The sequence below is a fragment of the Manacus candei genome, unplaced genomic scaffold (assembly GCF_025592945.1).
Source record: "Manacus candei isolate 608988 ecotype Guabito, Panama unplaced genomic scaffold, ASM2559294v1 h1tg000073l, whole genome shotgun sequence".
Lineage (NCBI taxonomy): Eukaryota > Metazoa > Chordata > Aves > Passeriformes > Pipridae > Manacus > Manacus candei.
In genome coordinates, this window is record NW_026138121.1 from 3,578,679 (window position 1) to 3,605,367 (window position 26,689).

Genomic DNA, 26,689 nt, shown 5'->3' on the forward strand with positions numbered 1-26,689 from the left:
CACTGGATAATTTGGAAGCCTCTATTGTGGTGGATGAGTTGGGCCTGGCATGCTCAGGTGCCCGGGCCCTGATTGTGGCCCATTTACATTCTGCACAGAGGTTGCAGACCTATTATTGTGATGTTGCTCACTGCATAAAGCCCAATTAACGAAAGGTTAGGAGGCAATTAAAAAATCACAAAGTGTCCTTTATTTCCAAGTGAAGTTTATACTGCAGGACGAGTTCCTGGCACGCCCTCCAGAACCCTCCCCAAGGACTGAGGCAACTGCTGCCTGTGGGTTTGTGTGTTTGTTTTGAGCCCTCTGTGGGATTTTGTGGGTTTCTCTAAAGGGACAGAAACAACATGCCAGTCTCAGTCGACCATTTACAGCTCCTTAATGGATCTGTGCCTCAAGTTTGTGCTTTTCAAGTGGTCTTAAATGGGGAGAACCGAAATGAGAGGCATCAAAACTACCTGTCTGAGCAGCAGAGTTTTCTTCTGGGGTGATATGACAGTGACTGGCATGAAAACTACAGGTGGAAAAGTGTCAGACTGACTCTCTGACCATCAGAAAATCTCAGTGCCAGCCTTTGCCTGTCTGCAGGAGGTGACTCTTTCTGGTCACCTTCTGTGGATGTCCAAGGTTTTTATAGAAACAAGGAAGGATTTGATCGAAGCTGCCTCAGATTGAGGTTCTGGTACAGGTTGATGGGCTGAAGGATCCACAGGATTCCGCTGCTCCCATAAGAAATGTTCTTCTGCCCCAAAACAGGAGCAGGAATTCCTGATTGTATGGTCTGTGTAGAAGTTGGAGCTTTGTCTCTCTTTGATTTTACACCTGTGAAATAGAGATGTCAATGCTTATCTGGGAAGGCAGTGAACTTGAACAACAGTTGTAGCATATTCTGACAGCCTTGGTACAGAAATATCACCAAGTTCACTTCTCTTGAGTTATTTATTCCTTTTGTTATCAGTCCAGTGATATGTGGGGAGGTTTCTTCACTGCAGAAGAAGCCTGTTGCTGTTGTATTTGATGCGAAAGTTGGGAGTGTGCAACAGAGTTCAGCTGTGTGAGCACACTTGGGGCTGCAAATGGCACGTGTGTGTGTGTCTAACATCTGTAATTAAACTGATTGACCTTTCCCTGCAGAGGCTGGAAGGGAGAAAAGCACTGGAGAAGATGGATTGAGAAGTGAATGAGACGCCAAAGTAAATCTCATTTACCCATCCCATGTGTCAATAGCGAGCTGGGAGAACATTAACTCTGCAATCATCTCACGTCACCAAAATCGTCTCAGACAGCAGCTGTTTGCTCCCAGAGCTGTCACAGGGTCACAGACTCAGCAGCTGCTGGGTGGCAGCTCCAGGTCACCACCACAGCTCAGCACAGGCACTTCCCCTCCTAAACCAGCCCCCAAACACAACCCCAGCACCCCTTGCTAAGGCAGTGTGGGACTCCCATGAAACTGGGAGGATGTGTATCATGAAAAAGGCAGCAGGAATAACTGGCCCTTGGAAGCTCTTTTCTTCCCTCAGCGGCTCTTTTCTTCCTTAAGTCCCTAAAAAAGAGTCTTTTAGGCTTAGTAATTAACCCCCCGAGCCTGCACTGGCACGAACAAACACCTGAGTGGGACAGAAGACAAGTGGTTTGGAAGTGTTCTGCCCTGCCCCTCCCTGCTGGGCAGCTCACATTCCCGAGCTAAGGACAGGATGGATGAGGACTGAGCAGGAGAACTGTTCTCCCTGCAGTGAAAGGATTTTGGGGAAGGAAATAAGCAATTTACCTTTAAGCACTTCTGCTCCTACTGCTGCCCAGGGTGACAGTGTGGGGATGGGCAGGTTTGGCCGTGAAGATCCATGTCTGGGGTGGCATGTCCTGCCCTTGGGTCACTCTCTGTCCCCAGACTGGCTGGGGAATGTGGCCCACAAGCCAAGGACAGAGCTGATTTCCTCTGAGCAGGACCACAGCCCTGCTGGGATGGGCAGTGGGATCACAGCCTTGCTGGAATGGGCAGTGGGATCACAGCCTTGCTGGGATGGGCAATGGGATCACAGCCCTGCTGGGATGGGCACTGGGATCACAGCCCTTCTGAGATGGGCAACAGGATCACAGCCCTGCTGGGATGGGCAGTGGGATCACAGCCCTGCTGGAATGGGCAATGGGATCACAGCCCTGCTGGGATGGGCAGTGGGATCACAGCCACACTGGGATGGGCAGTGGGATCACAGCCTTGCTGGGATGGGCAGTGGGATCACAGCCACACTGGGATGGGCAGTGGGATCACAGCCCTGCTGGGATGGGCAGTGGGATCACAGCCCTGCTGGGATGGGCAGTGGGATCAGAGCCTTGCTGGGATGGGCAGTGGGATCACAGCCCTGCTGGGATGGGCAGTGGGATCAGAGCCTTGCTGGGATGGGCAGTGGGATCACAGCCCTGCTGGGATGGGCAGTGGGATCAGAGCCTTGCTGGGATGGGCAGTGGGATCACAGCCCTGCTGGGAATTGCAGCCTGCAGCCCCGTTAACGTGAGGCCTCCTAAATGGTCGTGTCTGCCTGACAGACAACCCCGAGCAGTGCTTAGTTTTCAAATAGATCATTCCTGACAAAGCCCATTATTCACAGTGGGCACAAAGCCAATATCCCTCTGGTTCAGAGAATCCTCCCTGCCACACTGCCGGGGTGAGCTGTGACCAGGGGGGCACGTGGGGAGGAGGAAAAGGGCTTTCACTGACAGCTGCTTGGAATCTCTTCATCAGCCAAACCCCTGCAAAGTTACACTTCATTTCCTGCTGCTCCTCGGGAGGGTTGATGTGTTTTGTGTGTATCATCAGACCAGGATTCAGATTGTTGGGTTCACATCACTCCAGACACAGACCAGAGCATGAGCATCTCCAGCAAGGTGTTGAATTCCTCTTGTGGGCTGAGGAGGCTCAGATTAACTTTGGGTATTTCAGAAGACAAAGAGCAATTTTTTGATTTTGTGATTTATGATTTTATCGTAAAGTCCACATACTTTTGGAAAATGAATCCGTGAGTCCCTCTCCTAACAGCACATAATGAGCTCCTCTTGAATTATGGACAAGTTTGAACACCAAAGAAGGAAAATAATTTGGAAATTATGGGCTAGGCAGAGGAGAGAGACCCCGTGTCTCTGCCCTGTCTTTCCTCAGGGCTATTTTTTCCATAGTGTTTTTTTCCTACCACTCAGTACTGCTTGTTTTTCTTTGGTTTTGTTTTTTTTTGTTTGGTTGGGTTGGGTTTTTTTGTTTTCTTGTGGTTTTTTGCTGTTGTCGTTGTTTTGTTTTTGTTTTTTTGGGAGGGGGGTGGTTTTTGGGGGGTTTTGTTTGTTTGTTTGGGTTTTTTGTCTGTTTTATTTTGTTTGGGATTTTTTTGTTTGTTGGTTTACTTTTTGTGTTTTTTGTTGGGTTTTTTTGTTGCTGTTTTATTTTTGGTTTTTCTTTCTGTTTGTTTGGGGTGGGGTTTTTTTGTTTTATTTCGTTTTTTAATCTTTTTTTACAGAAGGGACATCATTTTCTACCATATCCGAACAGCACCATTTAAAAACCCCTTTGCATGGATGCCAAATCATTGAGACTTTCAGCACTTTCTTTTATGGTTATGTTTTACCATATCTAGCAGTGTGATTGCTTTTCACATCTCACACATAATCCTCCAGACAAGCTTTTCCATGCCCGCTCAATCTGATTTACTGCCAGTTGGATGCACGGATGGCAATGGCTAAAGGTGCACTCACTGTACTTGTGGGACTCCAAAACTGCATGTTAATAGTTCCTATTTATCCCTGGATTCAGGTGGCTGCTCTCTGCTCACCTGGGATTGGGAACACCTCACCAGGTGTGTGAACACTCAGGTTTGCAGCTGGAGGGGAGACAGATGCTCTGTTTTGGGAAAGGTCAAATTATGGAAGAAAACCAAGAAGCTCTTCTGAAACGGATGAAAATGCAATTAAAATGGCTGGAAATCTCTGGTTTATACTTGGAGATGTGGTTGCTCTTGATAAAGGGATTTTTCTCTTTAGGGACAAGAGAGATCTGGAACCACTCCAGGGTGTGGTGTCAGGGGGGGTTCACTGCCTTGTTCCATAGACAAGCAGAGATAGGAATAAAGACAATCCAAGACCTGCTGGTTATGTGAAATCTGGTTTGGGTTTATCACTTTTACAGCCACTGACTAGAAGCAACATTAGTCTTTTGCCATAGGATATAATGTTACAACATTATTTTTGTTTCATTGATTTAACCGTGTCCTCAACAGAGTGGGACAGAAAATTGCATTTAAAAGATAACTGGGGAAAAAAAAAGATCTACAAGATGCATCACATCTTAGATGGCAAACTGACTGCTGTGATTACATTCTGTTATGCTGAGTACTCAGGCTATATTTTTTTTCTAAAAATCCAATTTTACCATAGAACAGCATATCCAAGAGTGCTTTAAAATGGATTATGTAGTAAAAACTCAAACCTTGCATTATATTGTGACTCAAACGAGGTGATTTTGCTGTTATTTAACATTTTACATACTGTGTGGCAGCTCTGGTCACAGAGCACATACATTCCACTTTGGCAACTTGCTGGATAAAATCCTGAGGAACATCCAACTGCCCGGGGCACGACGAGCGGCCGTAGCTCAAAATATGGTCTGGTGCACTTGTTTTTCTTCTGGATAAGGGTATAATACATGAAGCCTGATAATTTACAGGCAGAGTTTGATGTGAGGAAAGGGAAGTGCGAGGACAGGAACAGTTGGGAGCACATGGCAGGTGTGGAACAGAGCAAACGGCTCCGCTCAGTCACGGCGCCGACAGGAACAGCCCGTCACAGGCTGTGCTGGATGACAACCTCCTGGCAGAGCCTGCTGAGAGTGTGTGGGGCTCTTTCCATGAATCCCTACGTGGCTTGGCTGGATGATTCTGCAGATTTGTTATTTATAGTATTTTAGTATTAAATAATAAATCAGCGTCTGGGAAAGCAAACGACTCCCCGGTTGCGTTTGCGTTTTGCTAAATCGTGAGAGACATTCCTCAGCTCAGACCTGAGGAATGTCTCTCATTCTGCCATCTAAGATGCTGTGTGGTTTTTGTCACCACCCTCTGCTTTTATCTCTGAGAGGAGATGGAGTTCTTTAATATGCTATTTAGATTGTGTGGCACATTTGGAAGGAAGTCATTTGAGCTGATTACTGATACACTTGGGGTGTGGGTGACCACTGTCAGGTCACCTTCTCTCTCTGGACCACTCTTTGAGCTGTGTGGTGGACACAGGGCCTGGCTGGCAGCAGAATTGTTACTGCAGCAATCCAAGTGTGGGATGAGAGGGATATCTGACAGTGCATATTTACTTGGTTAAATTCCAGAGAGGTGGAAATTCATAGAGTCATAGAATGGTTTGGGTTGGAAGGGACCTTAAAATTCATCTTGTTCCACCCCCTGCCATGGGCAGAGATATCTTCCACTAGCCCAGGTTGCTCCAAGCCCTGTCCAACCTGGCTTTGAACAGTCCCAGGGGTGGGGCAGCCACAGCTTCTCTGGGCAACCTCTGGCCCTCATAGGGAAGAACTTCTTCCTAAATGTTCATCAGGCCTTTCCCAAAAGCCTGCCCAAGGCTGCCATGGGAAGCACAAAGTTACCATGACTTTGCCTTGCTCACATGGAGCTCTTTGTGTCCTGAGTCACAGCCAGAGCTTGCACAGGAACAAAGATGTTGTACTTGCATTTATATCTTTCTCAGATGATAAGACTGGCTGAGGGAAATGGTCAGAGCCATCCAAAAAAACCCTTCACCTTGGCAGTCAGGGCTGGCCTTCAGAAGCCCATTACACTAAGCCACTGTGACAGCTCATGAGAGTGAAACACTGTCCAGAAATGCAGGACACAAGACATCCCCCTTCTACAACCTGTTTTATGGTATCCCCTGTCAAATGTGATGCTGACCTTTAGAGAAAAAGGTGGATGTCTCTGTGCAATCCAGCAATGAGCTGGAGAACAAGCTGAGAGTAATCAATCAAGTGGGACACACCAAGCTGTCTGCCCACAGCTTCTTGGAGACTCTCCACCAGCACTGCCAGGTAACTCCTTTTCCCCCCTGGGCTGCACTAACACTGTTGGCACTCATTTGTGTTCAGCTGCCTGATGCTGCAAGCCCAGCAAAGGTGCTGTGAGTGCCCAACAGCTGGGCAGTGCCCACGGGTCTGTCTGTCCATGGCTGGTGTCATTTGTCTCTCTGCAGGGGGGGTGAATGCAGGGTGCATTATCTCAGCTTATTGCCTACAAATCCCACAAATCACACATAGAATCACAGAATCAGCTGGGTTGGAAGGGACCTCTGAGATCATCAAGTCCAACCCTTGATCCAACCCCGCTGTGGTTCCCAGCCCATGGCACTGATGCCACATCCAGTCTCTTCTTAAAAACCTCCAGGGATGGAGAATCCCCCACTTCCCTGGGCAGCCCATTCCAATGGCTGAGCACCCTCTCTGCAAAGAAATTCTTCCTAATATCCAACCTAAACCTCCCCTGGCACAGCTCAAGACCCAGCCCTCTTGTCTTGCTGAGAGTTTCCTGGGAAAAGAGACCAACCCCCCCCGGCTCCCCCCTCCTGTCAGGGAGTTGCAGAGAGTGAGGAGGTCTCCCCTGAGCCTCCTCTTCTCCAGGCTGAGCCCCCCCAGCTCCCTCAGCCTCTCCTCCCAGCACTTGTGCTCCAGTCCCTTCCCCAGCCTCGTTGCTCTCCTCTGGACCTGCTCCAGCCCCTCCATGTCCTTCCTGAGCTGAGGGCCCAGAACTGGACACAGCACTCCAGGGGTGGCCTCACCAGTGCTGAGTCCAGGGGCAGAATCACTTCCTTGGTCCTGTTGGCCACCCTGTTCCTGAGCCAGGCCAGGATCCATTGGCTTTCTTGTCCCCCTGGGCACACTCTGGCTCCTGTTCAAGGGGGAACTTTGGGGTGTCCTGTGCAGGGCCAGGAGTTGGACTGGATGATCCTTGTGGGTCCCTTCCAGCTCAGGAGATTCTGTGATTCCATAAAATCCTTGCCTTTTAGTCACCACTTGTTTTCATCCTGATTATTTCACCTTGCAAACAAAGCACTCAACATCCAGGAATGTTCAGACACTGCCCTTTCTCTCAGTTTGGGATGATTTAATGGGTGGATTTAATTTACTGTACAGTTAAGTGCTATAGGTGGTAGATGTGCTGTCTGCCCACTCTGTTTTGATATTGCCAGGGATGCAGTTATTAATGGCACATAAATTCTATCCAACAGTTTTCTTAAGTGCCCTAACAATAGTGCAGCATCACCACCATTCCCAGGGGTCCAAGGGAAGCACTGGGACCCAGGACTGATGAGATGGGGCTCTGTGGAGGACCTGACACCAAGAGGCATCTCTTGCCATGATGACTTTCCCACAAAAATAGTGCATAAAGTGCCTCCCAAACTCCACCCCGACCTCTTCCAACCCGCAGAGCCCAGCTGAGCTGCCAGCAAAGCTTGTTTTTCACTGGTGTGACTCACTGGCTGTAATGGAGTTACTCCCCATCCACGTTGGGAGCAGAGTGGGCAGGCCCATTAAAAATTATTTCCATAATGAAATTGGGAGGGGGTGTCCAAGCTGCCAGGAAATCCAGCCTGGAAGGACACACAGAGAGACACAGCCTGGCCTGAGCAGGGGGTTTTATACCCCCCCTGGACAGGGCTAACGAGGCAGCTCCAGTGCAGCCTTTGTTTCTGACCAAAAAAAGAAAAAAGAATCATAAAAGCTGCTGAAATTCATTTTCAGTTCACAGTACATTTGGTGCCAGACTTCCCTGCTGCAATCATGTGAATATATCCTGACACGTACAAGGAGCTGCCTGGGTGTTTATTTACCCTGGGATGTGCACTTGAGGGCATGTGTGTATGCATGGGTTTAAATCTATATATTTTAAAGGCTGAACACCTGTTTTCTACTAAAAATCTTTACCTCTCACCAAATTATCTGTTATATTTTGCTGAAAAGTTCAGAGATTTTCCCTTACTTTTCTTCTTCCAACATTTTTGAGCTCTGCTCAGATGATAACAGGCAAATGATGGACTGTGGCAGTGTTTCAGTGTGGCACAACTATAGGAACTGAATAGTTTTAAACAATACTTCAGCTGTTGAAAATCTAAGAAAAAAATGGTAAAAATAAATGCAAATGTTGCTCTGTAGAAGTCAAAAATAAGATTTCATCTATAGATCTATCCTCCTCTTCTGAAATCTCATTTTCTCCTTTCACTTCCAAGCCAAGAGAATTGAAAACTGGGCTAAACAGCATGTGATGGACCATTCCTTATGGACTACATATTCCAAGACTCCTGCCTTTCTGGGTAATAAATGATCCACAAGAAAGTGTGGATGTGAGATTTCCTCTGGGCCTTTTCCAAACCCCCTCAATTGGCAGCTGCTCTGACAGATCTTCCCAGGCACCAGAGCAGGGCTGGAGTTTCAGATGGAGCTCCACAGAGATGAACCATTTGTTGATACAATCCCAGAAGAATTTTGGTCAGGAAGGGGCTCTGGAGGTTCCCCACTCCAGCTCTGGGGTGTTTTAGGTGGGGAACAGTCTGATGTTAATGGTGAAAGAAAAGTTATCAGGACATCTGTGTGTTAACAAGTCACGTTGGAGCATCAGAACTTGTAAAGACAGGACAAAATTGGGAAAGAGCCTCTGCTCCTTGTGCCTTTCCTGATCCATCCTGACATCCACACCTTGGGAAAGGCTCTGCCCACGACCCTGAGCTTGCTCCTGAGCTTCAGATTTCTCTTCTGTGAGTAAACTGATGGAGCTGTTTACCTATGTTTGATCTATTCCAAGGGCTTTCCCTAGGCAGGAATTCAAGCTTGTTCAATAGAGCTCATTAGGTAATGAGCTTATTCACTAAGCTCATTAGTGGTGGAATTCATCCTGCTCAGCCCTCTGCAGCCTGGAATCTTGTATCCCTTCAGCCCAGCTTACTACTTGTTCTGACCCTCAGCAAGAGGGGTGACTTTTACCCAATTTCATCTATTTTATGTGTTTTCATTCAACAGCTGTTTTGCTGAATGACTGTTTCTATTATTTAATCTGGCCTGCTCTCCCTGTGTAGCAGAAAAATATCTAAAAGTGCTGAAGTCTTTTGCAGCGAGTGTGCCAAGGCTCGAATATCATGCCAGCTCATTTCATGAACTGAAGCAGAGTGTCTGACTCAGTAGGACTCATCCTATTCCGTGATGGATGCTCCCTGGACTGATGAACAGACGGTTGGGCAGATGTAAGTAGGCAGGAAAACGAAAGAGGCACCAAGTAGAAGTTGTGATTGCCTCCTGCGAGCTGACCGTGATTGCCCATCTGTACACAAATCTAGTGGTCTTGTGGGAAGTTTTAAAGCACACACAGGCATGGCAGAAGCTGGGAATCTCATATTTTGGTTAATTATGCAGAGATCAGAGAGCGAGGCTGATAAAGAGGATATCTCAGGTGCAAAGACGGGGTGGGAGACGGGGTTTTAAATCTCCCTGAACCAAGAGCACAACTGAGATGTGTGACAGTGAAGGATGTGTGTTGGCAATAATGCTTCATTGATTCATGCTCGAAGTGGTAAATTTAAGCCCTGTTTCTACTCATTTCAGACACTGATTACTAGAAAAAGGCTCTCATGCAGTGGAGTAACGGAGGTGTCAGAGCCTGTTATGTCGACACAGCCTGTTCCCATCTTCCCTCAGAAGAGGCAGAAAGAAACAACTGGAGCTTTTCTCGGATTAATACTGATGACAAAGCTCAAGAAATGATGTAAACATAAACCCCCCCACGAAAACAGGGTTGTGATTGAGAAGGAGTTCTGCAATCAGTCAGGGAAAGGATAAGTTTGTATCTGCAGTAGCAGGAGCTGGGCTGGAGCAGAGGACCAGGCACCCACTGAACACACCTCAGGAGGATTTCTTTCAGACCAGACCTGGTGTGGTCAGTGATTGAACACCCATTTGCAGCAGGAGCACACTGGGTGTTTTCCTGAAGTGGTGTTTGATCCAGAAGGGATGCAGTCCACGTGCTCTGCAGCCTCTCTGCACCGTGAGCCAAACTGCAGCAGGGACAGCAGGGCTGGGTTTGCTTTCCCAGAGCATTCCTGAGCCAAACTAAGTAGATGGGCTCCAGGGGAAAGCAGCTCAGAGCAGCTTTCTCTCCCTTTAGCTTTCCTTTTGAAGACAGCTTACTTCTGCCCAGCATTAGGCTGTGAGAAGAGCTGGCTTGTATTATCCCTTTCCATTGAAAAATAAAGTGCTATTTTTGTTCTTACCATAGTGGCTGTAATTAATATTTAAGGAGGATGGCTCCCTGGTGCTCCAGATCATAAAAATACAGAGAAAAGGGTGCACATGTCTCCAAATTACACCCCAAAAGTGCATGTGGACCATACAAACGTGGAATTGAGGATTGTGGCCCCATCCCTGGAAGTGTTTAAGGCCAGGTTGGACAGTTCTTGGAGCAACCTGGTCTAGTGGAAGGTGTCCCTGCCCATGGCAGGAGGTGGAATGAAATGATCTTTAAGGTCCCTTCCAACCCAAACCATTCTGTGATTCTCTGATTCTAACCATGTGAGAGAGACAATAAGCAGAGTTAAATAATAGTAAGAAGTGTTTTCCTTAGTGCAGAGAGGAAAAAAAGGGGGCTGTTTTGTTGTGGGGTGAAATCTTGTTATCAAGGATTTGCATTTACATATTAAAGGCTGAAAATGACTCAAGATTTTATCATCTGCTGTTTTCACATCTGATGTGAAACCCTGGGTCTAGAGGCAAGATGAGAAAGACAGCAGCAGTTTGTGACTTTTAGGTGGCAAAGTGGAGTCACATGGCCAGAAAGAATAAAGCAATGAGTGCATGAAAAATAATGACCCATATTAAAAAAGCTCAGGGTGCTTCACAGTGTTGGGGAGGTGTTATTTGATTAACAGGAGCTTTGTTAAAAGTGAACCCAGCAGACCTGATGAGGCTGGGGAGGTTTGGGGGTGCCAGGGTGTTATTGCTGCCACAGGAGGTGCATTATCAGTAACAGCAGCTGCTTCCCTCCATGTCTTTAAGATTTATCACTCGAATTATTTGATCTTTTTATTGGGAGGCTCCACAGCACAGACCTCTGCAAGCTCAGGGTTCGGGGGCTCGTAGCCTCGTTCCACAGGACCCCTCCCTTCCAAGGCAAACAGCCCCTCTCCAGGGCTTTCTGGGGATGTGCAGCAGCCAAATTTCGCAGGGTCCTGAAGGCAAAAAGCTAAAGCTGATCTGTGTTTTAATTCTGCTGCAGATGGCAGGCCGAGATGAAAGCAGCAGGTTTCCCCAGGCGATGGCTCTCGGAACCCGGGCGGGGGAAAATGGCTTTGAGTGGCTGCCCATTCCGGGGTGGTTGTTGTTGTTGTTTTTGTTGGTCTTTGCAGATGCTTTTATAGGTGAGAGATAATTCATGCACAGAGTTGCCACTCTGCATCAGGAGTGACAGCCCTGACAATGCCCTGGCTTGTCCCCCAGCCCCAAACACCCCTCCCGGCCCCGGGAGGAAAGTAAGAGAAAAGTCCACAATGCACAGGCAGAACAAAAGGGGGAAACCATGAAAGAATGAGGGAAAGAAAGAGCCAGATGCTCCAGCGTCATTTCTGAGGCTGCAAAGCAGAATGAAAAGCCGGTAAAGACTTGCACCTTTTAGAGGAGTAATGAATTGTTTCCTCCTCTGGCAGGCAGTGATTTGACTTGCCACATGCCTCCCAGTAATTTCCCAGCAGGTTTTAATGTTGGAACAATGGCATTCTGTTAGATATTGATTTTAAAATAACTCTTCCACACTTTACTTGTAATTTTAAGAGGTGAATTACAGCCCTTGAATGTGTTCTAATGTAGCAGTGGTAAATAGTTAAATGGGCACAATCTGTTTCTGCAGGCATTGCCTGTCCAGGAGAAGGCAGAGCTCGGCTGAAACCTGCCTGTCTTCTGGTCTGCAGGAAAAGCATTCATTAATCTGCCTTCACCTAAGGAAAATATTAAGAAATTCACAGTGGATGTGGTGGAATTTGACAGAAAAGAATGTCTGTGCTGGGTGTTGAAGCAGCGAGAGTGGGAGGCAATGGGTAAATGACCAAATTGCAGCTCTTCTCTTCTTCAACCTCACTGAGCTGTGATGCTCACTGGGGGACATCACTGCCAGCACCCTTTGGTGAGCCTGGAGAGGTGGCTGGGGGTGACCCTGGGCCCTCTGCCTGCACTTTGGTCCATGAGCAGTGCAAGGACCTTGGGGCATTGCCCTTGCTGAGGCTTGTGCTGCACAAAAAATAACCCAGCCTGCTCCGTCCCTGGGAGCTCTGCCCGGCCAGGGCTGAAGGGCAGGGAGGCACAGCCCGGGTTAAACACAAACTGTGCATCACTCCCACTGAAACCACGGGAATCACACGGGGCAGGGGCTGGGGTGCACTGAGTGCCCCAGGTGTGAGTGGGGTGGAGGGCAGGGACAAACACTGCTTGGTGCTGAGGAAAAGTTTCTCTGTTTATCTCACACTGTTTTGTTGTTTGTTTGTTTGTTTTTCTTGATGAGGTGATTGCATTACAGTGCCTGGAAACCAGCTGGGTTTGGTCACAGGTGATCCCATATTCTGGCTTCAGCTGCCTGGAATGGTTTGGGTTGGGAGGGACCTTAAAGATCATTTTGTTCCACCCACCTTCCACTAGCCCAGGTTGCTCCAAGCCCTGTCCAACGTGGCCTTGGACACTTCCAGGGATGGGGCAGCCACAGCTTCTCTGGGCAACCTGTGCCAGGGCCTCCCCACCCTCACAGGGAAGAATTTCTCCCTAATAATCTAAGCTAAACTTTCTGTCTTGCATTTTGAAGCCATTCCCCCGCCCTGTCCTGTCACTCCACACTCTTGAATGCACAGATCCCTTAAGAAATTGCAATAAAAAGGTCTCATGTTATTTTCCCAATGTTACAACGAGGTGGGAGTTTTATTTCATGCCAAATCCAAGTGAGCAGGTCTGGGTAAGGACGTGAGGCACAGATTTCACTGTGAGGATGAGGATGAGGATGGGTGTTGGCAGGATGAAGCTCTGGCCAGAGGGGCTGCAGAGACTCAGTCACTCAGAAACTTGCTGTGCTCCTCTCCCTGTAACCCTCACGGGCTGTAATCAGCTAAAGATGTAATTAGTTTTGGCTAATTTGTTGCTGGGCCTTTAACTTTCCTACTTCTGTCCCTGCTTTCCAACTGACAGTGGCTACTCTGTCCTTTATTTTCAGCTGATGTCTGTAAACTGATTACTTTTACTGGGTCAGCACTGTTATGAAATTATCAGTTTATGAGACTAAAAATAGCTCAGATTCAGTCAGCACGCCAATCACTTCCCTTCATCTCCAATGATAATACAATGTTATCTTTAATCTGTATTTCTCAGGCACTTACTTGTGTTGCAGGCTAGAAAGAAAAGGAGGGGGGAAAAAAAAAAGAAAGAAGAGCTCAGGAAAAAAAAAAATCTGTAAATCAGTTGCTATAGATGTATCTCTGCCAAGGCTTCCACTGGTAAATTTAGCAGTCACGTTACAGTTTTAGTCAGCACCATTTCTTGGCCTTATTCAAAATAATTCACTTCTCACACAACGAGTTACCCTGAAGGCAAGTTATTTTGTCTTGCACATTAAAGATGGTGTGTTTGCACATACAAATATCCAAAGCCACAAAAAGCATAAGGATGGGTAATTTTTTCTTTTCTTAAGAGAAGGAAAAAAAAAAACCCAACCCAACGGTAAATTCAACTTGCTCTGAGAATGAATAAAGGTATTTTAATACATCTGGGGTTCTGGTGAATACAAATAGCTCAAAAATGAGATGCTTGCCTGCGATTTATATCAAGACAGTGACGGGAAAAGGTTCCATCTGTAGTTTCTGATACAAAGACATTTTGCTCACAATATCTGTAAATCCATTAGGAGAAGAAAATTGATACACGTTTCATATAAGATGAAGCTGGGAGTCAGGAGAATGAAAGCTCAAGGAAATGGCTTCTTTGTGTAGCTCCATCAATTCACTGTTTGATTGGACTCCCTGTATATTAAATTCAGCAGTTCTTTGGCCTGTGGATATAGGAATTGTTGACTGTGTGGGGAATGGCGAGAGCGCTGAAATCCCAGCGCTTGGCTTCACAAAGGAAACATCCCACCTCTCATCCATCACCCCATCCACGATGGCAAACATGCAAAGCAGCTTTTCTGCTCAAGCCATTCTTCCTGATTCAGTTTAGTGGCACTTAACAGCAGTTCTGACACGCACACTGTGATTCCAGGGCCAAAAAGACAACAACCTTTCCGGAGGAGCCGGCAGCGGCAGCGCTCCAGAGATGATTGATTATTTCCCTTACTTTGCAAACTCCTCTGAGTTTTGCATGGAGGAGGGTGAATGAAGGTTGCTATCAGCTCCAGTGGTTTTGCTGGGGAGGCAGGAGTGCAGAGCGAGCTCTGCTCACACGGAGCCCGGCGGCGCCCGCGGAAGCGCGCTCGGGATCCGGCACGTTCGCGCCAGCCCAGCTGTCAGCACTTTGCCAGCCAGGGTTTCACATCCCGCTGCACTGCTTAAATCTCAGCCCTTTTCTTTTCCCTGACTGAACACCAATTGAAAAAAAAACCAACCAAACAACAAAAAGCCCACCCAAGAAATAAGCAAACCCCAAAGTGATGTTTCCATCAGAGGCGCTGCTCGGGCGCCCGTTCGCTCGCGTTCGCTCTGATCCAGGTTTTGCAGAACTAGACTGAGCCAAGGCAAACCAAAACAAACCCTACCCCCAAATCCCTGCTCTCTATGCACTCAGCTAATGAAACCTCTAAGAAATTTCAGCTCTTGCTCCAGCCCAGGCTGTTGACATAACCAGGCCAGCACGGCTGTTTTATTGACTTCCCAGCCTTAACCTGGTTCCTTAAATGAATTATACAGATGGGACTGTGTTGTCCGAGAGCACTGATGTGTGTCTTTCAAACTCATTGACCAGTGCAGCCAGCTCTGAAAGGGAGATAGTGTTCCCAAAAGCATTATGGTCTTGCAAACTGTAAGGGAGAGAGACAGAGATAGATTCTCCAAGGACCACCCCGAGGGCGCTGAGCTGTGGGAGCTCAGCCTTCATTAGGCAATAGGAAACCACACAGTGTATCCCTGAGCTCAGAGCAGAACAAAATCCATCATCAGTCTCTGTCTCTTGGTCTGCATTTCTGCTGGTTTCTTGACACAAATGATCAGAAGTGATGACTCCCTCCATGGATATTCCCTCCTCACAGAACCTTCCAGTACCTAAAGGGGCTCCAAGAGAGCAGGAGAGGGACTTTTTGCAAGGGCCTGCAGAGACAGGACAAGGGGAAAGGGCTTAAAACGGACAGAGGGTAAATTTAGATTAGATATTAGGAAGAACTTTCTCCCTATGAGGGTGGGGAGGCCCTGGCACAGGTTGCCCAGAGAAGCTGTGGCTGCCCCTGGATCCCTGGAAGTGTCCAAGGCCAGGTTGGATGGGGCTTGGAACAATCTGGGATAGTGGAAGGTGTCCCTGCCCGTGGCAGGGGGTGGGATGAGATGAGCTTTGAGGTCCCTGCCAACCCAACCCACTCTGGGATTCTATTCCCCTGCCTGGGGCACAGTGGGAGCCCGGCTGTGATGCCCAAAGGGACCCTCGGGAGCCTCTCCATGCCCAGGGAGGTGCAGGCAGACGTGGCACTCTGGTTTTCACAGCTACAACTTGCTGCAGGCCATGGACACTGCCCAGGAGTCTGAAACATACTGCTCTTGTCAGGTGAAATGAAAACAGCTGTAAAAAGCTTAGAAAAACATCTGTTCTGGGCAAAACTGGCGTGGGGGTTGAGTGGTGTGGGAGAGGTCTCGTCCCACTGCTGTGTTTGGGATGCACATGGAGGGGCAGCAGTGGAACATGAGGCTGCCCCATCCACAGCACTCTGTAAATGGGAATAAAACTGAGTATTGGACAGGGCTCTGAGCAACCTGGGCTAGTGGAAGGTGGCCCTGCCCGTGGCAGGGGGTGGAACAAAATGAGCTTTAAGGTCCCTTCCAACCCAAACCATTCTGTGATTCTGTGAAGGCCAACACGCCGGTAACAAGGCAACCAAATTTATTAGCATTAAATCATTTTTTAAGTAGATGTAAAACTGGTGGTTATTGCACATCAAGTTAGCTAAAAACCAGGACAGGGACGTGAGTGCTGGGATGGGACCAGCACTGTGCTCCTCCCCTGCTTTCAGGGGGGTCCTGGGGGTCAAAACCTCCTGCAGGACACAGCAAGAGTCCTTTCAAGGCCAGTGCTTGTTGTGCTGGTGCTTTAGAGAGGATGGGTAGCTGTTTGCCTCTTGAGAAAAATGTTTCTGCATGAATTGGAGAGCTGATTTTGAATTAATTTTGAATAGTTGTTTCAGTAATTCAGATTGATTTAAGATGCACCCAAGAATAATGCTTTCATTATAAAACCTCCTGAGCAAAATTTAAATCGTGCTAAATTAAAAACAGCCTCTGTTAAACCAGGGCTGATGAGCACAGCAGAGGGATCAGAGATGCAGGGTCAGTATAATTTAATTCCTTTGCTTTGTTTCCCATTCCAGAAAAACTATTGTACCTGTCTCCTTGGGTTGTTAACTACCTAAGGAGCTGGATCGCCCTGGATTTCTCTAAACTGATTTGCATAGTAACCCCACCAAAAGCAGCAATTATTTATTGATGCAGAGCTTCACCTTCCAGAAGAACAGCATTTTTATTGCTTTTTATTTATGGGTCAATCCGGAAATTCGATTGCATCCTAAGGATCCTTGGGAAACTGGAGCAGCAGCTGATGCACAGCACAGTGGGAGGGTTCATGGTTTCCTACTGCTGGCCTTGTTTGGTTGTTGTAAGTAAACTTTCCATTTTATATAAATGGGGCTAATTTTTAGCATCTTAATAACACAGGCAAAGTTATCCTGCATGTTCCAAATGGCTCCTACAAAGCACTCTGTCAAGGCAACAGTGGGATTCCAGTGTCAGGGAAACATTCACTTATCTGCATTTCAATGTATCAGCGGTGAAAACAAAATATACATGTATAGTTTTGAGTTAAAAAACCTGCTTTATAATCTCTTGCTTTAAATGCTGGCTGAATTATTAAAGGCAAAAGGCAGAAAATATTTAGGATACCAATAAAAGCTCTGAGTGTTGCTGAAATACAAGCAGTGAACTGGCAAGCACTAAGTAGGCAAAGTCTGATGGATTAGGAGACCTTGGCTGCATTTTTGGCAACGTGTCTGTGATGGGAATTGCCAGTACTCTCATTAGCAGCAAGATCCTTCCAAACATATTGAAATGGCTTCTGAAGAGAGATGTATATGAAATATTGCCTGGGAGCTCCAGTTTGTCAGAACTTAAAGGATTTTTGGGGAAATGAAGGAGGCCAGGAGGGTTAACCCCAGGGGGGTTCATTCCTCCAGGAGGGTCCACAGCCCACCCCACACAGTGGGAATGAGGAGGTGGAAATGAGCTGAGGACAAAGGGTTTGCTCCTGGAGCTCATGGATTCCACTATTGTGCTGCCAAATTGTGGGGGAGAGTTGTGGGCACAGCCAGTGCCTCGTTCCACCAGCTCTGGGACCCCACCACAGTCCTGAGCAGCCCCAAAAATGCCTCCCCGGGGGTGTCTGGAGGGGGCTCTGCAGAGCTGGGCTGGCAGCAATCAGGTTTTTATGGCTCAGAGTTGCAACTTTTCTTTCTAGCACAGGTTTTGGGAGAGTGTTTGGCTTCAGGGAGCTGCTGAGTGTGGTTGTGGGCAGATGGGTGTTGTCCAAGTGCACAGGGGCTCCTCAGGGTCTGCTGTTATTGAGGTTTCTGAGTTTCTTGTAAATCTGTGATAAAACACTAAACTCAGCTGATACACTTTTTGCTAGAGGCACCTATTTTAATTACAATCCTGCAAAAAAAATCCCACATACTAGAAGCTTAAGCTTTAAGATTTTGACAGCATTTTATGTGTCCCTTCCCAACGATTTTTTTTTTTACAAAGCTGTGTTTAAACGTCTAATTTCTTAAATCCGTGTCAACTCATTTAAAGATTATCCATAATCTCTGTGATTACAACAGATTGAGAGCACTTTAAGGTCCTCAGGAGCACTTTGGTTTGCGGGTCTGTGCGTTCAGAGAGGGAGGGAAGGAGACCAAAACCAGTGCCCTGATGGGAGGAGAGGCTCAGCTGCTCTCCAGCACATTCTGCACGTATTGGGTTTGTTCCCAGAATGTCCCCTTGACCCCAACTGTCCTGTCACAAAGATGTAACAGCAAAAGTGTGAATGGGCACAGGAGTGTGTGGATAGAGGGGTGGCTGTGATCATTACCAAACAGAAACCCCAGGAGAGAACTGGATTTTCATGCCTTTCCCCTGGGGCAGAGGACACAGGAAAGAAGCTACTCAGGGCAGGTGTTCTTCTGAAGCTGCTGGTGGGGACAGGAGAGCGAGAACTGACCAGTATGGACCAGTCAGAATATGGAAAGCTGAGCCACAGGGCGGGGGAGTGCTGGGCTGCAAAACCCACCTTCCATTTCTAAGCAAGCACTGACTTTCCCAGGGTAAGGAGCAGCTTTTGCCATAAACTTGCACACTTTGCTTAGATATTAAAAAGGAGGAATAAGAGATCTTTAGGTGACTATGACAAAAGGCTTCTACATTTGCACTTAATGAAGAAATTCAGACTTTCGGTTGTCATATGCCCGGATTTGGCACTTTTCTGACAGTTGAATTATGATTTTAATAATTTAAAAGTGCTACTGTGAGCCTGTTCACGTCTAATGGGCACAGGGAAGTGTTTAAAATCAAAAGCAGTTTAGAGAAAAAGTGGTCACAGTATTACAAGAACAAGCATTGTCTACATTGGAATATTAAACCTGTGTGAACTCTCCAGTGGGAAAACTCTTTGTAAAGTAACTATAAACTTAGTATATTGTTCTGATGTGTGGAATGGAGAGATTGCACTCCATCACAGCTTTGCATGGCCTGCAATGCCCACTTTCCTTTACATAACCTTGTCGGGGTGAGGGCCTGGCTATTCTGCTTACAAAGGTTTTAGTTCAGAGCAGCAGAAGCACAAATCTATAATCTCAGTAGCAACATCTGTAAGACTGAAATGAAATATAAGTGGAAAAAAGCGCCCTCCAGGCTACACTCCTCTTGCTTTGATTCCATTATCTTTGTACCTGTCCATGGGAATGTTTGAAATTCTACTGCAACCACCACGGCGCGCTCAGTTTGCAAACTCACAACTACCCCCAGACAAGAAGCCCATCTCCTGCTCCACTGAGTGCAAACCAGACCCTGCCCTGGTGATCTCGGAGTATTTTCAGTCCACTGACCCACAACATCCACCTGAATTCAGCAAATCTGTGCCTCCTGGCCAACACCACGGAGAGACACAACAGACCCATCAGCAACTTTGTGTAAAACCTGCGGCTCGAATGAACGTCAGGACAAACCAGCAGCTCCCTCTACCACCCCTCTGCCCTCGTGGCAACTTTGGAGCGCGGATCAGGACCCGCCACTGCACCTCCCTGCTCCTCCTGCACTCGCTTCCCGTTGTGCCAAGTGTTTGCCAAGCGGGTGGAAGCGCTTTTTTCCCTTTTGTACAACTTCCCCCGACCCGCAGAAGTTGTAAGGCAAAGAACAATCGAGCCCTCAGCGGTTCCCGACCCTTTCCGAACATGCACCCGAGGAGCAGCTGAAGTCAAGCTCCCCGCACATGCTTGCCTGCTGCTCAGGGAAAGGAAAAGTGCTACTCACCCCAGCGTTGTCATGGTTACAATAGTGTACCAAAAGGAAGCAGGAATACTGGTGAATTTGCTCGCCGAGGACCCTTTCTCCGCGTAAAACATCACAGTTGCAAAGATGATGATTGCCATAGTGAGGGAAAAGAGGAGAAAGCCAAGCTCGGAGGCACAGCTCTTCAAGGTGTAGCCCAAGATTCTCAGGCCTTGGGAATGGCGGGAGAACTTGAAAATCCTGAAAACCCTAAAAACCCTCAGCGTGACGAAGGCCCCGCTGACGTCCTCGTTGTTGGTCATCACCAGGCCGATGTAGTAGGGCATGATGGCCACCACGTCGATGATGCTCATCACGCTTCGGATGAACCTGTAGCGACTCGGGGCCGCGAAGAGCCTCAACAGGTACTCGACGGTGAAGATCATCACGCAGGCCGTGTCCAGGCAGAAGAAAGCCACGGCGTACCTCTCCCCGCACGGCAGCTCCTTGTTCCCGGGCACGGTGCCGCAGGGCACAGTCTCCACCACGTTGGTGATCACAGAGACGGCGATAAAGAAACCGGTGACGTAGTAAAAGACTAAGGCTAAGGTGCTGGTGTGGGGGTTCTCGAAGGCTCGCCACATGGTCTGCCGGAAGCTCAGGGACGGCATGGAGCCCTCCTGGTTGTTCTCCGAGTCGTTGTCGTCCATCAGCCGCTCGGCGTTCTCCCGCTTCCTGTCCTTGTACTCTTCGTAGCAGCAGTCCCCGATGATTTCGGGGAGGATCCCGTAGAAGGCGAGCTCCTCGTCGTAGGCAGAGATGCACTCGTACCTGGGGTAGTGCAGCTTGCCAGTTCTATAAAAATTTAGGATGCACCTGAAGACCTCGGGGTCCCGGTCGAAGAAGTACTCCTTGGTGTCCTCGTTGAAGAAGAACTCCTTCTCGGTGCTGCCCAGGAGAGTGTCCGGGTATCTCTCCAGTGTAGTCCTCCAGGTCTGGAATCGCCTGCCACTCACATTGAGAATGATCAGCTCGTCCTGCCTCTTGTTTTTCTCCGTTGGAGCCAGTGGCATGGGGCAGTTGGCCACTGGCATCCATCCTATGGCAGCCGCCCTGGCAAAGGGCAACCACGCTGCTACTCCTGCTGCCATGATGAGCCCAGGCCTTGTTACTGGAGAGGATAATCAGGATGCTCCCAAGACCTGCTGGAAGTCAGATCAGTTCCATCTAAAACACAGAGCAAAACAGAACACAGTGCTCAGTCAAGCAGGGGGTGTCTTGCCCTGGTGTCGACACAGACACAAGGATTTAAAACAACTCTCTCACCCTCACCTCCCAGTCAAAGAAGGATGTTAAACAAGGCACGTGATAATCAGCTCAGCGAGGTTGTGGCTTTATTCTAGACTGAAACTTTGAATAGCAAATGATTCCTCATTAAAAGCATTTTAAAAGTAGCATAAACACGGTAATTTATATTTGCTTCCTCACAAACAAGACTAATCCATAATTCCCCAGGTGTAAGACTCGTGTGCTCATCAGTTTAACTACAGCTGTCAAGCAAGAGCTGGGAACTCCAGTGAAATCAGCTGGCAGCTCACCCCGTGAAATCCTACACCACAAAAACCCCAGGCTGGGCTCAGCTGTGTTTCCAGCCTTAAACAAGTTCAATATGTTCTGAATCTTGCACTAAGAACATACTCAGCTGAAAGGGATGGGAAAAAAAAATCTCTGGCTTTCACTGTTTTTCTTCCACCTTTAATGCAGGGCCTGGCTTCAGCAGCAGTTTTTTGCTGCTCTCCTTAATTTAGAGGTGGGTTTTACTCTCGTGGAGAATTCCAGCCCTTCGCCAGACCAGGAGCAAATTCTGGCTTTCAGGGAAACATTGCTCAGAACACCTGAGCAACAGCAAACTTCAGTGCCAGGGGTGAAAGCTCATGGATTAAGCTACCAAGAGCATCAGAATGAGGGAAGCCCCCAAAGCTGGAGGGTTTCCTTCCAGCAGGAATTCCTTGCTTTTTTCCTGGCTACCAGAGAGGCAGAAGTCCTTCACCTGAAGAACTGAAGGACTATTAGTTTGACACAACATTTGTTCCCTGCACTCTTGGATTTTTAGATGAAAAATACCCCGAGTTGTCCAGATCCTCAGCCAATATTTTCTTGAAGTTCAAGCAGGTTTTGTGGTTCTGATCTAACCATGAATTTTCTTTAGATTTTTGATCTTTGGTCAGAGTTCTTACAGTCTTTAACTTTTATTTTAACCTGCATTTACTTTCATTTCCCTAATGTTCTTCTAACTCTACCATGAAATTATCTGAAGAAAGGTGCCATTATCATAAGGGATGCATTAGGAGCCCTATCAAAAGTCGATTTATCAATGGAAATTCCATTGATTCCACTGACTCGGGCCCTCAAAGCTTAATTGTATCTTTGTAGGCAGTTTTCCTCTGAAGTTTTGCAATTATGTGAAAGCTGCCATTCCAGCCAGTCAGGCTGCAGCATTATTGATTCCAACAGGCCATGGAAACACTGAACAAAACCTGACGGAATCCATCTGTGGTGAAAATGACTGAACTGCTCCCAGAAACACCCTTCCTCTTCAGGGCAAATTAACATTCATCACCTGAATGGGGAGCATCTTTCTGTGCAGTTTTACTGCCTAAAGGACAATTGAAATCCCCCGTGTGAGCATCTCACTGCTGCTGGAAGAGCTTTGGTAATTATGGAATGTGTAATAATCCACAGTGATGCTTATCCCAAGGAGACACTTTGCTTTATCTGCATGGCACTGGAGCAAACATCCCACATTTCTCTCCTAAGGACTGTTCAATATTACAAAGCACTACCTTTTCTCTTGTCCTAAAGAGGGAATTTATTGCGTTCACAGTGCCAGACTGGCAGCCCTGGGGACCAGGCTCTGTCGTCTGTGCCAGGCAGAGAAACTTTCTTTGCATGACTTTGAAAAGATCCCCCAGTCCTCAGCTGAAAGGGCATCTCCAGGGGCTCAGTGGGCTCAGGCAGATCCCTTCTACCAGCAGTGGTGGATCTTTTAATTTTTAGGGAACACTTTAGAACAAGAGGCAGCAAAACAACAACTATTTCATTCATTTATCAACAAATACACACAGGCAAACAACCAAGAAACCAAGATGAAGCATCTTATTCTTCCTTTCCCTGCTGGTAATCTGTCTTCTCTGCTTTTTAATTTCAATTAACACCACCACAGTCCTTCTACCAGGACTGATGCAGGGTGACCTGAGCAGCTTCCTCACTCATCCTCATCTCCCCTGATTTCTCTGGGGAACTGCATCAGAAACCTCTTCTGTACTTTCATAACTTTGGTTGTGGATTCCAGGTTACCTACATTAGCTGCTCAGGCACTATAAATACTTCACATATAATTGTTCTAATCAAGCAATGGCAACTCATAAGTGACTTACGCATTTTTAAATCAATTTTTAAAGATAAAATGGGTCCTTCCATGCTGGCAGGATGCATAGGGAAGCTATAAATATCTGAATATAGTGGACAGGATATTAAAGCAAAAGAGAAAGAGAGGGGAATTCTTCTGTGAAAGTTCAGTTCCCATTTCTCTGGGACCAAGAGACACAGCTGGTTAAGAAAACAGAGCACGCACAGCTCAGTTGTTTAAGTTGCATTGAATCTGCCCCATTTGATCCACAAATAAACACATAAAAAAGTCTTTTTTGGCTATAAATTTTCTTAAGAGCGACAGGGAGAAGAGTAATGAAATCTCCTATCACAAAGGTCTTGCTTTTTCTTGTCCATAAGTCCTTGGAACTTCACCCGTCCCCGAAGTAAGAGACAGAAAATTAGGAGAGAGATAGGACTGGACTTGTAATTCAGGGCTGCACAGGCTGAGCAAAAAAAAAAAAAAGATGAAATAACAAGTTTACCTACAGAATGGGGGAAGAATCCTCCTTTTCTGCCTGCCTGGGTTTTGGTAGCTGCTATGCAAAGCAACTGGCTAGACTCAAAATCTACTGTACTGTCCACAGAGTCTCTTCAGCTCACACAGAAAACAGACACACTCTAATTCTAACAAGCATATCTTTAGCTATACCCATATTTCTAATTTTAATTGCCATAATTTCTGCATGCAATTTGAAAGGAACTAGTTGCCAGCAGACTGGCACCCTGCTGATGACATTTAGAAGACCTGGCACACGAAATAAAATAATTTGCCTCCTGATTTAAAAAAGTCAGCATCTGTAGAGAAAGGAATCTGTTTTCTTTAGAGATAATTGTGGGGACAGTGAAATGGTCAAGCGAATTGGATGGAAAAGGCTGAGGTTTGAGCCCCCTGTCCCCCTCCCAGGACCTCCAACCTCATCGGGGTCCCTCCCGACCACTGCTGGTTCGTCTGTGCTGCAGCCACTCCGTGGGCACCGGGGTTTCATCCCACTTGGAAAAAATAAAAACCTGACGGGCATGGCAGGTCAGGAAAGCTCGGGAGGAAAACTTCAGAGAACAGTTATGTCTGTTCACCTAAAGGGTCAAGAAATAAAGGCTGGATTCTTACCCCGTTAGCTCCCACGGCAGTGCCACACTTAATAATTGTCTCTTCATCCTCTCACGAAAGCAGAAAACAACCCAAAAATCTCAGTGTTTCCCTTTCTAGAAGCAGACAGGGATGATTTGAAATGTGCCCCACAAACATACTGTGAGTTTCCTGATGAGACACTGATAATGGGAGTGAAGAGCCTTGACATCATTCCTTCCTCCCTGTCCTTGTTGGGTCAGGCTCAGGCAGCAAAGAGACATTTGCTTTAAAGCAAAACATGTCAGCCAAGACTCGCTATCCTCGCTCAGTCACACGCCCTTTCCCTTCACGACCACATCAGGAAATAAAACTTTCTGCAAAACACTCGCTCCCTCGGTCTGGTGGAGAGATTTAGGAGCAAAAGCAACAGGCTTAGGATGAATGCATGCAAACTTCTCCCCTCCCTCCCTCCCGGTCAGCCCAGAGAGCCCCATCTTGCCGGCTCGCAGCGCTGCCTTACCTGGCAAGGAAAGACACCCGGCGCCCAAAAGTAGGGCTAAATGTGGGGAACTGGAAGGAAGGGGGAGCAGTCACTCCTCGGGATGAAAGGTGAGCTGTGCTGCCTGCCTCTTGACTCCCTCTCTACGCGCAGTCAGCAGCAATCAGTAAATGCGATCATCATTGTGAAAGTATATATAGAGAGATGACTAAACAGCTTCTCCCTCATTACTGCCGAGACGGAGGCTCTCCCTCTGCCTCTCTCGCCCGAGCTCGCTTCGCTTTGCCCCCTCCCCTTCCAGGACCGCTCGGAGCTTTGCCCTGGCTGCCTGATCCAGCTGGGAACGGCATCCGGGTCCCGGAGAATCCGCTGGGGTGGCCGCAGCCGGGAGATGGACCCGGCTGGTCCAGGGAGGCAGGTTGTGGAGCGCGGCTGGAGAAGGGCGGTGTGAGCTGACAGAGACACTGGCAAATGGAGTCGTTAAATACACAGAGCCTACCCTGCATGCTAATGTGCCAGCAGCGGCAAGGGGGGGATGAAGGGGGGGAAAAGTACGAGATGAACTTCACGGGTCCCTCCCGGAGCTCCCGGTGTGTCCCTGGCTCTCGGTCAGGCAGGGACAACACAGGAGAGGTTCCTTCTGGACAAGAAAACGAGCTATTCCTCCAGCATCACAAACCTACAACCAACCTCCCTCCAGGGCGGGAGGCTACACTCAGCAATAAAAAGAAATAACTCAGATTTAAACTGATCTTCCCCTTTCTCCTTCTCCCCTCTGCCTTCCCACCGCCTTCCCCTTTTTCTCTTGTTCTGGCTTGCCCTGCTCCTTGGCAGCTCTTACCAGTCCTGTCTCCACACCACCTCAGCATCCCTCTTTCATCCTCGGTCAGAAGTTGGACTCGGCACGCTCAGAGAGACCCGGCAGCCTCTCTCATTTATCTGTTTGCCGGCGAAATCTCCATTAAGTAAATAACTACGAGCCCAAATCAGAGCGAGCCAGCCTTGCCCCGCTCCGCCGGGCAGCTCCCGGCGGTGACCGATGCGCCGCAGCGATAGTTGGTGACTTCCATAAAGTCACATCGATACGCACACGGGCGAGCGGAGCGCGGCCGCCTCGCCATCGCCTCGCCTCCCTGCACAGCCCAGCTCCGCGCGGCGCTGGAGCGGCGGGATCGCGGCATCGGCGAGGGGCGGGATGCACCCGGGAGGGATGCACCCGGGAGGGATGCACCCGGGAGGGATGCACCCGGGAGGGATGCACCCGGGAGGGATGCACCCGGGAGGGATGCACACGGGAGGGATGCACACGGGAGGGATGCACACGGGAGGGATGCACACGGGCGGGGGGGCGCGGGGGTGGGAGCCCAGCGGGGGCACCGCGCCTGCCCCTCCCCGGGACCGATGTCCCCCGCACCGCTCGTGGATCCCCCGCACTCGTGGCCGGTGCTCCCCTCCCCACCCCGCATCCCCCGGGGACGGTGCCTTTCCCCCCCCCCGTCCCCGCGGACCCCCCTCACCTCCGCAGGGCGCTCCCGGCCGCGGCCGCCCGCCCGGCGCCTCCGCGGCCATGCGGCTGCCGGGAGCGGGGCGCGGGGACGCGCGGAAGTGCGCGGGCGCGGGGCGGCGGCGGCGGCGGCGGAGGAGAGTCAGCACCGCGCCCGCGGAGAGCGGCGGAGCATCGGCCCCGAGCGGGAGGGGAGCGCCGGGAGCGGGGGGCGGCGGAGGCGAGGGCAGGGCGGGCACGGTGCCGGGGGGGGGGGGGACTCCGGAGCGCGGCGCGGGGGCTCTTCCCGCACACACGGGCGCGTCCCCGCAGAGCCGCCGGCAGGTGTCACCCGGAGAGAGCCCGCGGGCCGTGCGCGGCACCCCCGGCGCGGGAGGGGTGCGGGGGGAGCGGGGTCGGAGGGTGCGGGACACCGCGGGTGGAGGGATGC

The 26,689-nt window shown here is 48.8% G+C and overlaps 1 protein-coding gene across 6 annotated transcripts in view; it reads right to left on the minus strand.

Moving 5' to 3' along the window:
• The window catches only part of KCND3 (potassium voltage-gated channel subfamily D member 3), a 133,208-nt gene extending 106,873 nt beyond the window's left edge, over window positions 1-26,335 (minus strand). For 2 of the 6 annotated variants that reach the window (XM_051808567.1, XM_051808562.1), the window contains exons 1-2: window positions 25,597-25,925; window positions 19,798-20,982 (exon numbers count right to left, since the gene is read on the minus strand). In XM_051808567.1, coding sequence (XP_051664527.1) covers window positions 19,798-20,906 — 1,109 coding nt within the window. In that variant the 5' untranslated portion in view covers window positions 20,907-20,982; window positions 25,597-25,925. Of the gene's footprint in view, window positions 1-19,797; window positions 20,983-24,101; window positions 24,129-24,295; window positions 24,540-24,776; window positions 25,286-25,596; window positions 25,926-26,272 lie in introns of those variants that run through there. The other 4 variants (XM_051808565.1, XM_051808563.1, XM_051808564.1 and 1 more) reach the window with 4 other exon arrangements.
• Window positions 26,336-26,689: the final 354 nt, after the last annotated feature.